This window comes from Microtus pennsylvanicus, chromosome 6, assembly GCF_037038515.1.
Source record: "Microtus pennsylvanicus isolate mMicPen1 chromosome 6, mMicPen1.hap1, whole genome shotgun sequence".
In the NCBI taxonomy this organism is placed as follows: Eukaryota; Metazoa; Chordata; class Mammalia; order Rodentia; family Cricetidae; genus Microtus; species Microtus pennsylvanicus.
In genome coordinates, this window is record NC_134584.1 from 117,065,985 (window position 1) to 117,078,007 (window position 12,023).

The 12,023-nt window shown below is 47.5% G+C and overlaps 1 protein-coding gene across 2 annotated transcripts in view; it reads left to right on the plus strand.

Moving 5' to 3' along the window:
* Nucleotides 1-4,992, plus strand: part of Hsd17b2 (hydroxysteroid 17-beta dehydrogenase 2) — a 56,642-nt gene extending 51,650 nt beyond the window's left edge. For both annotated transcript variants that reach the window (XM_075977960.1, XM_075977959.1), the window contains 2 exons: nucleotides 1,723-1,860; nucleotides 4,387-4,992. In XM_075977960.1, coding sequence (XP_075834075.1) covers nucleotides 1,723-1,860; nucleotides 4,387-4,727 — 479 coding nt within the window. In that variant the 3' untranslated portion in view covers nucleotides 4,728-4,992. The remainder of the gene's footprint in view (nucleotides 1-1,722; nucleotides 1,861-4,386) is intronic.
* The last annotated feature ends 7,031 nt before the right edge of the window (nucleotides 4,993-12,023 follow it).

The window sequence follows — 12,023 nt, forward strand, 5'->3', positions numbered from 1 at the left end:
GGGACCACAACTCAGTCAGTAGCTCTTCCATCTTGTGTTCATGGACATGTTTTGCTCACCATGGATTAGTTTGAGTGTTTTAGAATTTTACATAACTACAGTCATAACAAAGAGTACACACTCAATTTTGTTTGGCTTTCACTCACTGGAATTACACAAGACCTCACTGTAGCCACCATATATACTAAGTTCATGGCTCTTAGTGGCTGAGTTGTATTATTCTGGAAGGATGGATCATTTTAGCCATTCACCAAGCGGATCTTCTTTGGCTAGGGAAACCTTTCACAATGCCAGAGGCCATGTTTTGGGTCCCATTTTCTCAGGGATTCTGTCATATTTCCTTAGTGTTATGAGACTTGGATGTTTTTATTCCTTTACAATGCCATTGTTTTCCCACCTAGATTGTGTCTGGATCAGTTTCCTGGAACAAACAAGTGGCTTAAAACTAGAGAAGTTTATTCTTTCATAGCTCTGGAGGCCACAAGTCAGAATCAAAGACTTAGCAGGACAGCATCTTCTGGAGTTTCTTCTGAAGAGAGTTTAGCCTCACCTCTTCCATTTTCTGGTGGCTGTAAAAGTCCTGGGCTTCTCCTAGGCAGAGCCCAGCAGATCCCTGTGTTCTGTCTTCACTTGGCTTTCCCTTCAGTGCCTCTAGTGTCCAGTCCTTTGATTTCTTATAAAAACACCCATGAGTGGACTTAGGGCCTATTCCATTTCGTTTATACCTTTTTTGTTGTTATTATTATTTGCATATGTGGTGTGTACATGTTCATATGAGTATGTGTGTCTGCATGCATGTGCATGAGCAGGCTAGAGATAGATGTCAGGACTCATCTCTGATCACTCTTTACCTTATTTCTATGCTTTTGAGACCGGGTCCTTTATGAACCCAGATCTCACCAGCTCCCCTAGGCTGGCTAGACAGTGACCTCTAGGGACCTGCCTGTCTTCGCTTCTCCAGTGCTGTGGTGACAGACATGCACCATCCCACTTGGACTTTACGTGTGTGCTGGGGATCTGAATTCAGGTCCCTATGTTTGCACGGTGAACACTTTGCCAACTGAGCCATCTCTCCAGCTACTGAAGGCTCATCCTGCTAGTCCAGGACACGCTTACGTAGTCATCACACCTTAACCACACCTGCAGAGCCCGTTATTCCCAATAGAGAACTCCCACTTTCTTATTTCCTCTTAGTGTCCCTTCTCAAGTCCCCTCCTCATCTGTGACCTAACCCAGCTTCAGGCTCAGGTTCTAAGCTAACTGGGATCTAGGCAGGGCAGTGGACATGTGTTCCACCACAGACTAAGATACTTCTCATGCTCTTTACAGAAGTGTCCCATCGTTCACCATGGCATGTTTGGCTGCTCATTGCAACTAGTATTAAGTCTAATTTACTGGATATTGCCAAGGTGGGCTGAAGGGTGGATCCCATCCAACTCCCCCAAAATGGTACTGGTAAAACTGGAGGCCATGAGCTAGGTAGCAGATGCTGTCGATCCCACATCTACCACCGTCCATTTAGAAACAAATACACCCATGCAACGGGAGTGACCAAGGATATGAGCTCTCCTGGATTCAGGAGAACCTTGTTTACCTTTGCCTGACTTGGTCACTGTTGATATCAGTTCCTAGTATACAGTTAGGTACTTTAAATATTTGTTGGATAAATGACTGAAAATCTCAAACCTAATTTTTTTTTTTTTGCTCCCATTCTTCCCACAGCTGAGGTTCCGATGAAATGGTTGGCCGCTTACTGTTCCACGAAGGCAGCTTTGACCATGTTTTCATCAATCGCCAGGCTGGAGCTTTCCAAGTGGGGAGTCAAAGTTGCTATCATCCAACCTGGAGGTTTCCAAACAAGTAGGTACCTGAGACAGAGAGCTCTGTGATGTTCACCGTAAGGGGGACCCTGACATTCCTCTTGGTCAATTATGACATGCATCGGCCCCTCCAGGGTTGTCAGATTTGAACACAGCCAGGCATTAGGCATGACAACTTATTTCACTCAATAGGAACTAAGTTCTAAACTGATCGTGTAGATGTCGTTTGGGTGTTTTAAATATTTTATTTTTATTTATATGTGTGCATGTCTGTCTGTTTGTGTGGACACACACATGTGTGCAGGTCCCTGGGGAGGCCTGACGAGGATGTGGGATCCCCTGGAACTAAAGTTATAGGCCATTGTGAACCATCCTATGTAAATGCTGGGAGCTGACCTCTGACCCTTGGCAAGAGCAGGAAACAATCTTAACTGCTGAGTCATCTCTCCGGCCACAACTTGGCTATTTAAATGGAGCTGAGGGAGTGGGGAGAGCAAGGCTCAGTCAAGTCAGGTCATTACAAAAGCACAAAGGCTTGGTCAGTGTGGAGGGGGATGATGTCATGTTAGGACTCCACCCCTCCACAGAAGCTGGGAGACAGGCCTGATGCTTCCAGAGCCTTCCTCGAAGGAGCAAGCTCTCTGGGGGGGGGGGGGGGGCTTGAGTTGCAGGGCGTACGTATACATACAACTGAGCAACCTTTGGAGTAAATGCTCCAATTAAGAGCGGCCGAGGGCTGCCATCAGGGGTGTGTTCGCTAGGAAAGTAGTGAGTTCTCTGGCAGAGAGCCTTCTCAAGAAGGTATTTGGGAGGGCTTACGTCTTTCTAAAATAGGGCCAGATACAGCTAATGCTGGGCTAGAGTACGGTCAGTCTCTTACTGCAGGAGTTTGGAGAGAGTTACCCCACGCTCAGTGGGAAGGTGAGCTTCATCTAACCTTTAAGAAGCAGGAGCCTTCTCTGGATGATTCTTTTCTGGGCTCCTTTCCTGGAAGTGAACAAGAGGGCTCAGAAGCTGTAAATAAACTAGAAGCCATATTGAGTACAAATCTAGCTCCTTGAACGCCCACTCTTGAATTTCCCCGAGTCCTCTTCTTCCCTGCCCAAGATTTATTTTCTCTGTGAGTGCACAGCAGCTCAGAAATGACCCAAATGGACTCTCCCTGATTTTCCTGAACCACCTTCACCCCACTTCCAATGTGGTGTCCATCAGCTTCTTGCTGGACTCGTTCATTTAGACTTGGAGATTGCTGCTAAACAAACTGAGCAGATGCACTGGGTGACATCAGAACCCCCGTTCTCCCTCCAAGATGGCTTCCTTCTCTGTGTTTTGAAAACAGTATTTCCTTTCTCACTCCTTCAGAGATCAGAACTACCCTCTTCCATCCTGGGAGATGCTGCCCTTGCCCCTCCCCTTTTTAATTTCTGAACTCTGGGCCAGGACAGAAGGTCCATCCCTGTTTTTTTTATTTCCTGGACCGACCATAAAACATTTAATTGGTCATGTCAGTGAAGGTGAGAGAAGACGGTCAAATCAAGATCACACACCGAAGGTGTTGCTAACTACTGAAGAATAAACCCTAAAGGCATCCGTGTCAGGCCAAGGGCACAAGATAAAAATCTATGAAGAAAACCTGAACCTTGGGCTGGAAGCACCTGACAGACGGGAACCTCACTGTGATGTGGAGGAAGCTTAGGAACCAATAAGAACATAAAAAGGAATATTAACCATATTTGAAATGGAGAGAGGATGATGTCTGTGGAAGGGTGACTAGTTCAAGGTCCCCAGCAGGGAGGTAGGTTGGGGGAAGTCGATAGAGAAGAAGAGTGGAACAAAGCTAGACCAGAATGGAAGAGAAAGAAGAATGTTCTAGAGAGGGGAATGCCAACGGGAACTGGTGGACCAAGGAAATGCTACATTGCGCTTATATTTTTTACATTTATTATTTTGCGCATGTATGTTTGTATGCATAGGCACCCACATGCTATGACATGTGCTTGGAGATCAGAGGACAAGGTTTGGGAATTGGTCCTTTTTCCTCCCACCATGTGATTCCTGGAGATCTGACTCAGGCTGTCAGACTTGGTGTCAAGTGTCATTATCTACTGAGCCATCTTGCTGTCCCTGAACTGGACTTTGACACCTGGCAGTAGGACAGAGGGTTAGGTTAGGCCCAGGGGCCAAAGGAAAATTCCAGCATATCCACCTAAGGCTCCCTTTGTAAAAGGGAGCAAGCTGGTATTAGTTATACCTTAAGGGATTCAGAGAAGTCTTGCTGCTGACATTTCTGGGGAGCTGCTTTTGGCAGGCACAACACCACTTTCTCTCCTACATGCTGGTGTAGCTGACTGTACTGTTTCCATGAAGGACTATATCATGGACATAGGCAAAGGTGGGACACTCACCATTTAACAACTTAACACAAGCATTAACAAGCACATATCTTTCCCAGCAGAGCTAGTCCGTAATCCTTTGAATTGCCTCCACAATTCATCCTGGCCTCCCCAGTTTATTCTGGATCCGAGTCTCCCCAGAATCTGAGCCTCCTTTGCTTCTTGTGTTCCAGACGTTGCAGGCTCACCTGACATTTGGGATAAAATGGAGAAGGAAATTCTGGATGACATTTCACAAGAGACACAGGATGACTACGGCCAGGACTATATCCATACACAGAGGAGTTTTCTCCAGACCATTAAAACCAGATCCAGCCCAGACATCACCCCTGTGCTTTGGGACATCCAGCATGCCATTTCGGCCAAGAACCCCTCTTCGTTTTATACCCCAGGGAAACTGACTTACCAATGGATCTGCCTTAGCTCCTACTTCCCAACCAGTGTATTGGATTATGTTGTGCAGAAATGTTTTGGTTCAAGATACAAGCCAAGAGCTCTAAGGACACCGAGTTAGAAGAACAAGGCCCCAGTGGGGTAGAAAATGTCACGTTCTTAGGATGAAAGGGAAACCTCTTATTAAACTCATTTTCTACCTCAAATTTGTAGTTTGAAACCTGTTGGTTCCTTTTGCTGTAGTGGCAGGAGGGGCTGGAGAGCAACAGGGAGCACCGTGGAGGGTGCCGCTGAGACCTCCTGCCACCAGGCACCAACCAAAGCACGCTTTTCTCCCAGATGCTGGACCTTCAGTTCTAGCCCACTTCGGGACAGTGACTATAACAATAAACTAAAACCCACAGCAGGTCTCCCTTTCCCAGCACATGTAAGAAGTGTGTTTATACCATACTGAATTCTATTAAGTGTGCACTAGTGTTATTTCTCAACAAATCAATGGGACCTACCCAAACAGATCATTACTTCTTCCTCAAAGATGCTAACAATTACCTGAGTCCTTAGCAAATATACGTTTACCTTTCCGGTGCTGGCTAGTTTTGCTGTAACACTGATGACCGTAGATCTAGGTGGTGGCCCCTTAAGGTTGAGGTTGCTGTGGCAGTTTTATTTTTATTTATTTTTGCTTTGAGATGGATCTCATGTATCCCATGCTGGCCTCAAAAATCACGATGTAGTCAAGAAATGAAGGATGGCCTCAAACTTCTGATCTTCCTGTCTCTGCCTCCCACACGCAGTCACGATGCCCTGCTTGAAATGTGTGTGTGTGGGGGGGGGGTAAGACACACAGAGATTATGCATGTGCTTGTATGTGAGAGAGACACAGAGTGCGTGCTTGTGTGCGTACAGGTGCATGAGGGCCCGAAGAAGATAGCCAGTGTCTTACTGCGTCGCTCTCTGTCTTATTCCCTTGAAACAAGGTCTCTCACTGAGCCTGGAGCTTGAGGCCGCAGCCAGCTTTTTATGTGGATGCTAGAACCTGAACCCACAACCTCATACGTGTGCAGTAAGCACTGTTACCCGCAGGGGTATCTCTTCAGCGCCCACCATCTAAAGGAGGAAAACATCGAGGGAGTGTGTGCGGCGCTTGCTTCTGCTTTCCATGGCGGAGCTCTGTGCAACACGCATTGCTCCTCAGCAGCGTCTTACTCATTGGAAAACTCTTTCCAAACTGGAGTCTGTCCTGCCCGTCTCTGTCAGCCATTTCACTGCGTTCACAGACCCCTTGTCAGGAGGACACGCTTGCTGAGAGGCTGTCTCCTTTGCTTATCCATAGAAAGCAAATTCTTACCAGGTGTGAATGCTTAGCGTCTAAGGGCAGCGAGTCCATGGGGTCTTCAGGCTCTCCTAATCAAGCCTTCTCACTATTCTGCCACGTATTCAGGAACGTCCCCCAGGGAGTCTCAAATATCCCAATCATCAACAAGACTTGGAATTAACGTCTCATAGCTCCTCTTAATGCTACCTTGACCTCTTCCCTCAGATCGCAAGTGTTCTTGAGGTGATCTAGAATGGTGAGTCCTTTCCAGAAAGCTCCAGAGAACCACCATTGACAGCAGCTGTAGCCTCATGAAATGGATTCTTATTTTGAGACAGTTTTGTTGTGTTATCCAGGCTGGTTTCCAACTCCAAGGCTCAGGAGATGCCCTTACCTCAGGCTCCTGAGTAGCTGGGGCTATGCACAGCCACCAGGGTGCCCTTCTCCCTAAATTGTTTTTATTAAATGATGACTCCAACATCAGAAATACTCCTCGATCCAGGGACTACAGGATGAATAGAGTATCGACATTAACACAATTTAATCTCTTTGCATAATGGTATGGGCCTCTATGGTGACCAGGCACAAGCCAGTAAGTTGTAACATTGTGAAAGAAATCCTTTGTTTCCCCTGAAACAGGTAAAAAAAAAATGCTGATTCCTACAGTAGATCCCTAATTTCATCCAGTCCCTCAGGGTCTAGACTTTGGGATCAGAGCAAGTAGGATAATAGTATAAATTGCATTCTATCTAACATGCATAGGAATTCTGCCCTGGATCATCAGGCAGCTTTGTTATTATATTGCAAAGGGCAGAGGTAACTGAATGGGGAATTTGAGCTACCATCTCTGGAAGACCAGCAAGTAGCTCATGGCTTTTGTGCTAAGTGACCTGAGGAAACTCTGAAGAGTCACAATCTTTCAGTGAAGGAAGTGACAGGTTAAAGGAAGGGGCCACCTTCCCATCATGGATGATCACCACTTGCTCTCCAGAGGACAAGCTACACGGGCTAGGAGCTCTTTACCTCACAGGGATGGGCTGTTAAGCTCAGCAAGTATTGACAGTTCCACGTTAAGTGGGTGAGGAGCTAGGGAGGGGATGGGGACGCAACCTTAGCTACATCAGCTGTTAGTGACCTCTAGAGGTCATTTGGTCTGTCACACCATCAAGAGATAATTCTAATGGGAAAACTAGAAACCCAGGAGGAGAAGTGAGCATCTCTTCCTTCATCCTCTGCCTGACACACGTTATGTGCGGGGTTTTATTACAGTGTGTGGGCAGCTGTCAGGAAGAAGACCTCCTGGCACTCCCTGTGACACCTTCCCCCAGGCTGCCCCTTCCCATGAAAGCAAGGTCATCTGCAGGAACGGACGAACCGCGCCAGTGTGTCCATGTCTTCTCCTTGAGGCGTTCTTTCTCCATAGTTACGCCGTGTTCAAGTTGTCAAAATCTCTTGTTTGGAAATTACACTCGACACTTATATTTCTTCGGAAAATTGGGGGAAAGATGGCTCATTAGTGTTTCAAATAATCTAAAAAGAACGGTAATTCTGTGCCATCATGGGCCTTTCATTCTTGTCCTCGGTGAAATGATGAAAAGGGACATAACATTCTCCTTCTCGGGGCAGCTGTGAATAGAGAGCTGAACGAGATTGTGAGGTGACAGGGGCTGGGAGTGGGGGCCGCTAATGCATAGGGAAGGGAGTGGGGGCGTCTTGACCCATCCCTGTCTCTTAGCGGCCAGCGTTTCCTTTTTCATAACCGAGGCTCTAATATCCATGCTGTTCAGAGATGAGAGACAACCTCACATCGCCACATCATGAAGCAGCAGCACTGAATGAGAAGCTGTGGGGGTGGGGAGGGGACCAAAACCAAAGAGGCAGCCTGATGCTCAAGTGCTAAGTAGGCAAGACACAGAAAAATACAGTTGGCCCTTTCTATCTGTGGGCTCAGCTACCTGTGACTGAATGTATCCAGAATCTTTTTCTTCTGTATTGAACATGCAAACCCTTTTCCTCGTCACTACTGCCTAACTAACGGCAGAGCACAGAGCGTAAGTTCTGTCTCCGTAGTGCGTTGACTGCAGGGGGGCATTCTAACTCGTCCAGATGCAACAGGAAGTGCATTGGAGAGTGTGCACAGGGAACATGAGAAAAATTGCTCTTCTGAATGAGGTGATTGACAGTTGTTATCTATGGGAGACAAGGACCCCTAGTGAAGTGGTCACGCTCCATAGGTGAAGGGGGCAACTGTAGGCTCTTAAGAATGAATAACCACCAAGACAGTGAAAACTGGAGAATCACTAGGACGAGAAACAGCCCAAGATGGATGGTAAAGGGATTTTCTTTCTTTAAAAAAAAAAAGATGGACTGTATAAACAACAATCAAGAGAAAGCTGATGCATGGTTTGGATTTTGCTGTCCCCCAAAAGCTCTGGTGCTATTGAGAGTTGGGGGAAAGTCTATGAAGTGTGCTCCCATAAATACATATCAGACCTCCAAGGCTCAGGGAACATCATAGAAGGGGAGGTGGCAGGCGTATAAGAGTCAGAGGACAGGGAGGACCTGAGAGAAACAATGTCCCCTGGACGTGGTGGGGCCACAGCTCATGGCTGCAGAGACAGCTTACAGCCTGCTTCCTTTAAGTTTGTGCCTGTGCTCCAGTGAGTGGCCTCACACTCCTGCATATAGCGGCAGCACAAATTGGACTCAGTGGGTTATAAAAACGAAAGAACGTGAAAATTGGGAGGGAGTTCTGGGAGGAGTTAGTGGGAGGAGTGGCGGGTAAATACGAACAAAATGCATTGCATGTAGGTATGAACTTCTTAGAGAGAACTATAACAAATATTATATTACAAAAGAAGTTTGCTCTAGCGGCAGGCCTCAGATCAACAGGAATATGCCCTTCTCTCTCTCTCTCTCTCTCTCTCTCTCTCTCTCTCTCTCTCTCTCTCTCTCTCTCTCTCTCTCTCTCTCTGTATGTGTGTGTGCGTGTGTGTATGTAAACTGTAGGAGGCACAATCCCAACCCTTTCTCTCTTTAGTCATGAAGCTGGTAGTTTTACCCTGACAGGCACCCCTGCCATGTGTTGCTTATCACAGGTTCAAAGCAATAAGGTCAACTGATTATTGATCAGAAGCCCCCAAACCATAAGCCTAAACAAAAATTTCCTTTTTATAAGTTGATTGTCTTGGGTATTTGTCATAGTCCTGGAAAAGATGGCTAGCCTAGTCGGTGTAGCTCTGCTAACACCAGGCAGACAGAGTGAGCTCTGAGGCTGGAGAGATTTCATAACTTCCTTATCCAGCTCATAAATTTTCTATCCTATGCAACCTGATCAGAATGGAAACGTGCCTGCTCTGCAGGTCCTGGCTGCTCTGCCATTTCAATCTGACCAAATCACGTATGCCAAGCCAGGAACTGGCTGTATCCTTTGCCCATTTGGCCCTGAAACAGGAAGGAACCAATTTTCAGTTCCCTGAAGCTGTTTTCATCTATCTCTCCCTCACCACACTCCCAGTTCCTTCTGCAAGTGTTGCTTGCTTTCTTTCTTTTCCCCGTGAGACATGGTTCCTCCTATGTAACCCTGGATGTCTCGGAATGTGCTCTGTAGACCAGGTTGGCCTCGAACTCAAAGATCCACCTGTGCTTGCCTCGTGAGTGCTGGGATGAAAGGCTTGTGCCACCATCACCTGGCACAAGTGTTTGATTTGAGACAGAGTCTTGCTTTGTAGCCCTGGCTGGCCTTGAAATTTATTCTCCTGCCTCTCCTGAGTGCTGTAATTACAGCCAGCAAATTCAGGTCTTCAAATTTCTGTCTGTCTGTCTGTCTTTTCTTTTGTTCTGCCTTCCTGTGAGTTGTTTTATTTTAAATTGTGTAGGTATACATATAGGTATGTGAGTGCAGATACCCACATTGGCCAGAAGAGGGCAGCGGATCCCTTGGACCTTGAGTTGCACCTTGAGCAGCCAGGCACAATCAGGTCTCCTGTGAGATCAGCGTCTGCTCTTCACGGTTGAGCTAGCGCTTCATTTCCCAAGTTCTTCTTGAGCTTTTTCTTTGTGTGAACTGAGAATAGGAACTCTGAGAGCCCAGTAACTAGTGTTAATCATTTTATCAATTTCAAACCAGCAAGAAGTTGGGGGAGGGGCAGTCCTCTGATAGCCACTCCACCCACCAATCCTGCCAGCACTGTCGCTTCTAAAATGTACAGGAATCCCTTTGCACCAGCCAGAGGGTGCAAGCGAGCTAACAGGTCTTCCTAAGTAACGGTGCCCTCTCAGGCTGCCTGGGAAGCTCCGACTCAGACATCCTCTGAGCTTAGACATTTCAGAAGTGACAGCAGCCCTAACCTGCCATGCATGGAGGAAGCACTTCTCCACTGGGCCCTGACTGTGAAGTCAGACCCAGGCTAGGACTCCAGCACCAGGCTGCAAGCTCTTGATCACAAGGAGGAGCCTTGTTCCTGGCTGAGGTGACAGACAGCAGGATCAAGTTTACAAGGCAATTTGGTTTTGAGACGCCAGAGCACAGGTTTCATGTAGCCCCCCGAGAGAAAGTGAGGGTGAGCCTGGCCAAGGCAGAGGGACGGTTGGAGATTATGGAGCAGAGGTTGTGGCTGATTTCACATCATTTCACCGAGTATCACATAATGGGCGCCCTTGAACACCAGTTCATCCTTTCTTTCCTACGAGGAGACACTTCTACAATGGGGTGACTCTGCTCTGGCCATTGAGGTCTCTGGGGTTCTGTCTGTCTCAGGGCTTCTACATTCCGTCAAAATCGGAGTTCCTTCTTGTCCTTTCCAGACCAAGTTCCAGTGTGGCTCCAGACCGCCATAACTCCTATTAGAAATGAATAGAAGGGGGTCCACTTGGGGAGTACAGTTATAAGAATGCCTAGCTTGGTAAGGAGAGTTTAGACTGGATTTCAGGCTCTTCTCTGTCTAGCAAAGAGAGATTGAATGTGGGGGTGGTGCTGGGTTATAGGGCAGGGGAGATAAGGGGACCTGGCTGCCTAACAGTGAACGCGTGTGTGTGTGCGTGCGCATGTCACATGAGTGCACCAGAAGATGTTGGATCCCCTGGAGCTGCAGATGCAGGCAGCTGTGAGTCACGTGAGTCACTCCGCGAGGGTGCTGGGAACTGAACTCAGGTCTTGGGTGATAGGAGCAAGCACCCAACTGCAGAGTCGCGTCTTCGGCCCATCCGCATTGTGTCCTTCAGAGGTGAAGGCCGCATAGTACAGAATGCTAGAAGGAACAGCTGTAGCCCATTAGCTGTTTCAGGGCAATGCACATGCAAACCTCCAGGCACCATCATTCCCCATGCTCAGTGTGGGTACAATAAATGAGGCGGATGATCCAAGTGTTATTGAGGGCACAGGGCAACCTGGATAGCCTGACCGTGAAGATGGCTTGCTAGGATGTCCAAGTGTCTGCAGAGCACCCTGAGCAGATGAAAGAGTAAGTAGAAATATATTTGCTTGGGTTCAGGGACTGGAAGACCAAGGTGAAGGACTCAGCAGGATTGGTTTCTCTTTTCACCATTTTCCTTCACTTAAAAAGTCTTCTCACCTGCAGTCATTGCGTGCGTACGAGCAGGAGCATGCGCGCCGTGGAGCATGTATAGAGGTCAGAGGACAGCTTTCAGGTGTCTGATTTCTCTTTCCACTGCGTAGGTCCCAGGGACCAAACATGGGTGGTCAGGCTTGGCAGCAAGCACTTTTCCCCACTGAGCCCGCCTGTTTGTTTTTTTCACTTCTGGAAACTGAACCCAGGTCTTTGCATGCATAGGCAGATGCTCTGTCACTGGGCCACCTCCCCAGCCCATCTCGCTGGTAGCTGAGTCTTTTACGTGGCCATTTTCTGTTCTCGTGTGGCTTTTCCTCTGTGCTCAATTGCTCTCTTTTTAAAGTCACTCCATCCTTGCTGGATCGGTGCCCACTCTATTAACCTGAATGGCCTCTCCAAAGACATTGCCATCAAAACAGTCGCATTTGGAGGCGCCGCTGGCTGGGATTCCACATAGGGAGCACAAATAAGCCCAGAGCCACCACCTTAAGCAACCATAAGAGGTGTTTACTCAAGCTAAAGACAGAACCAT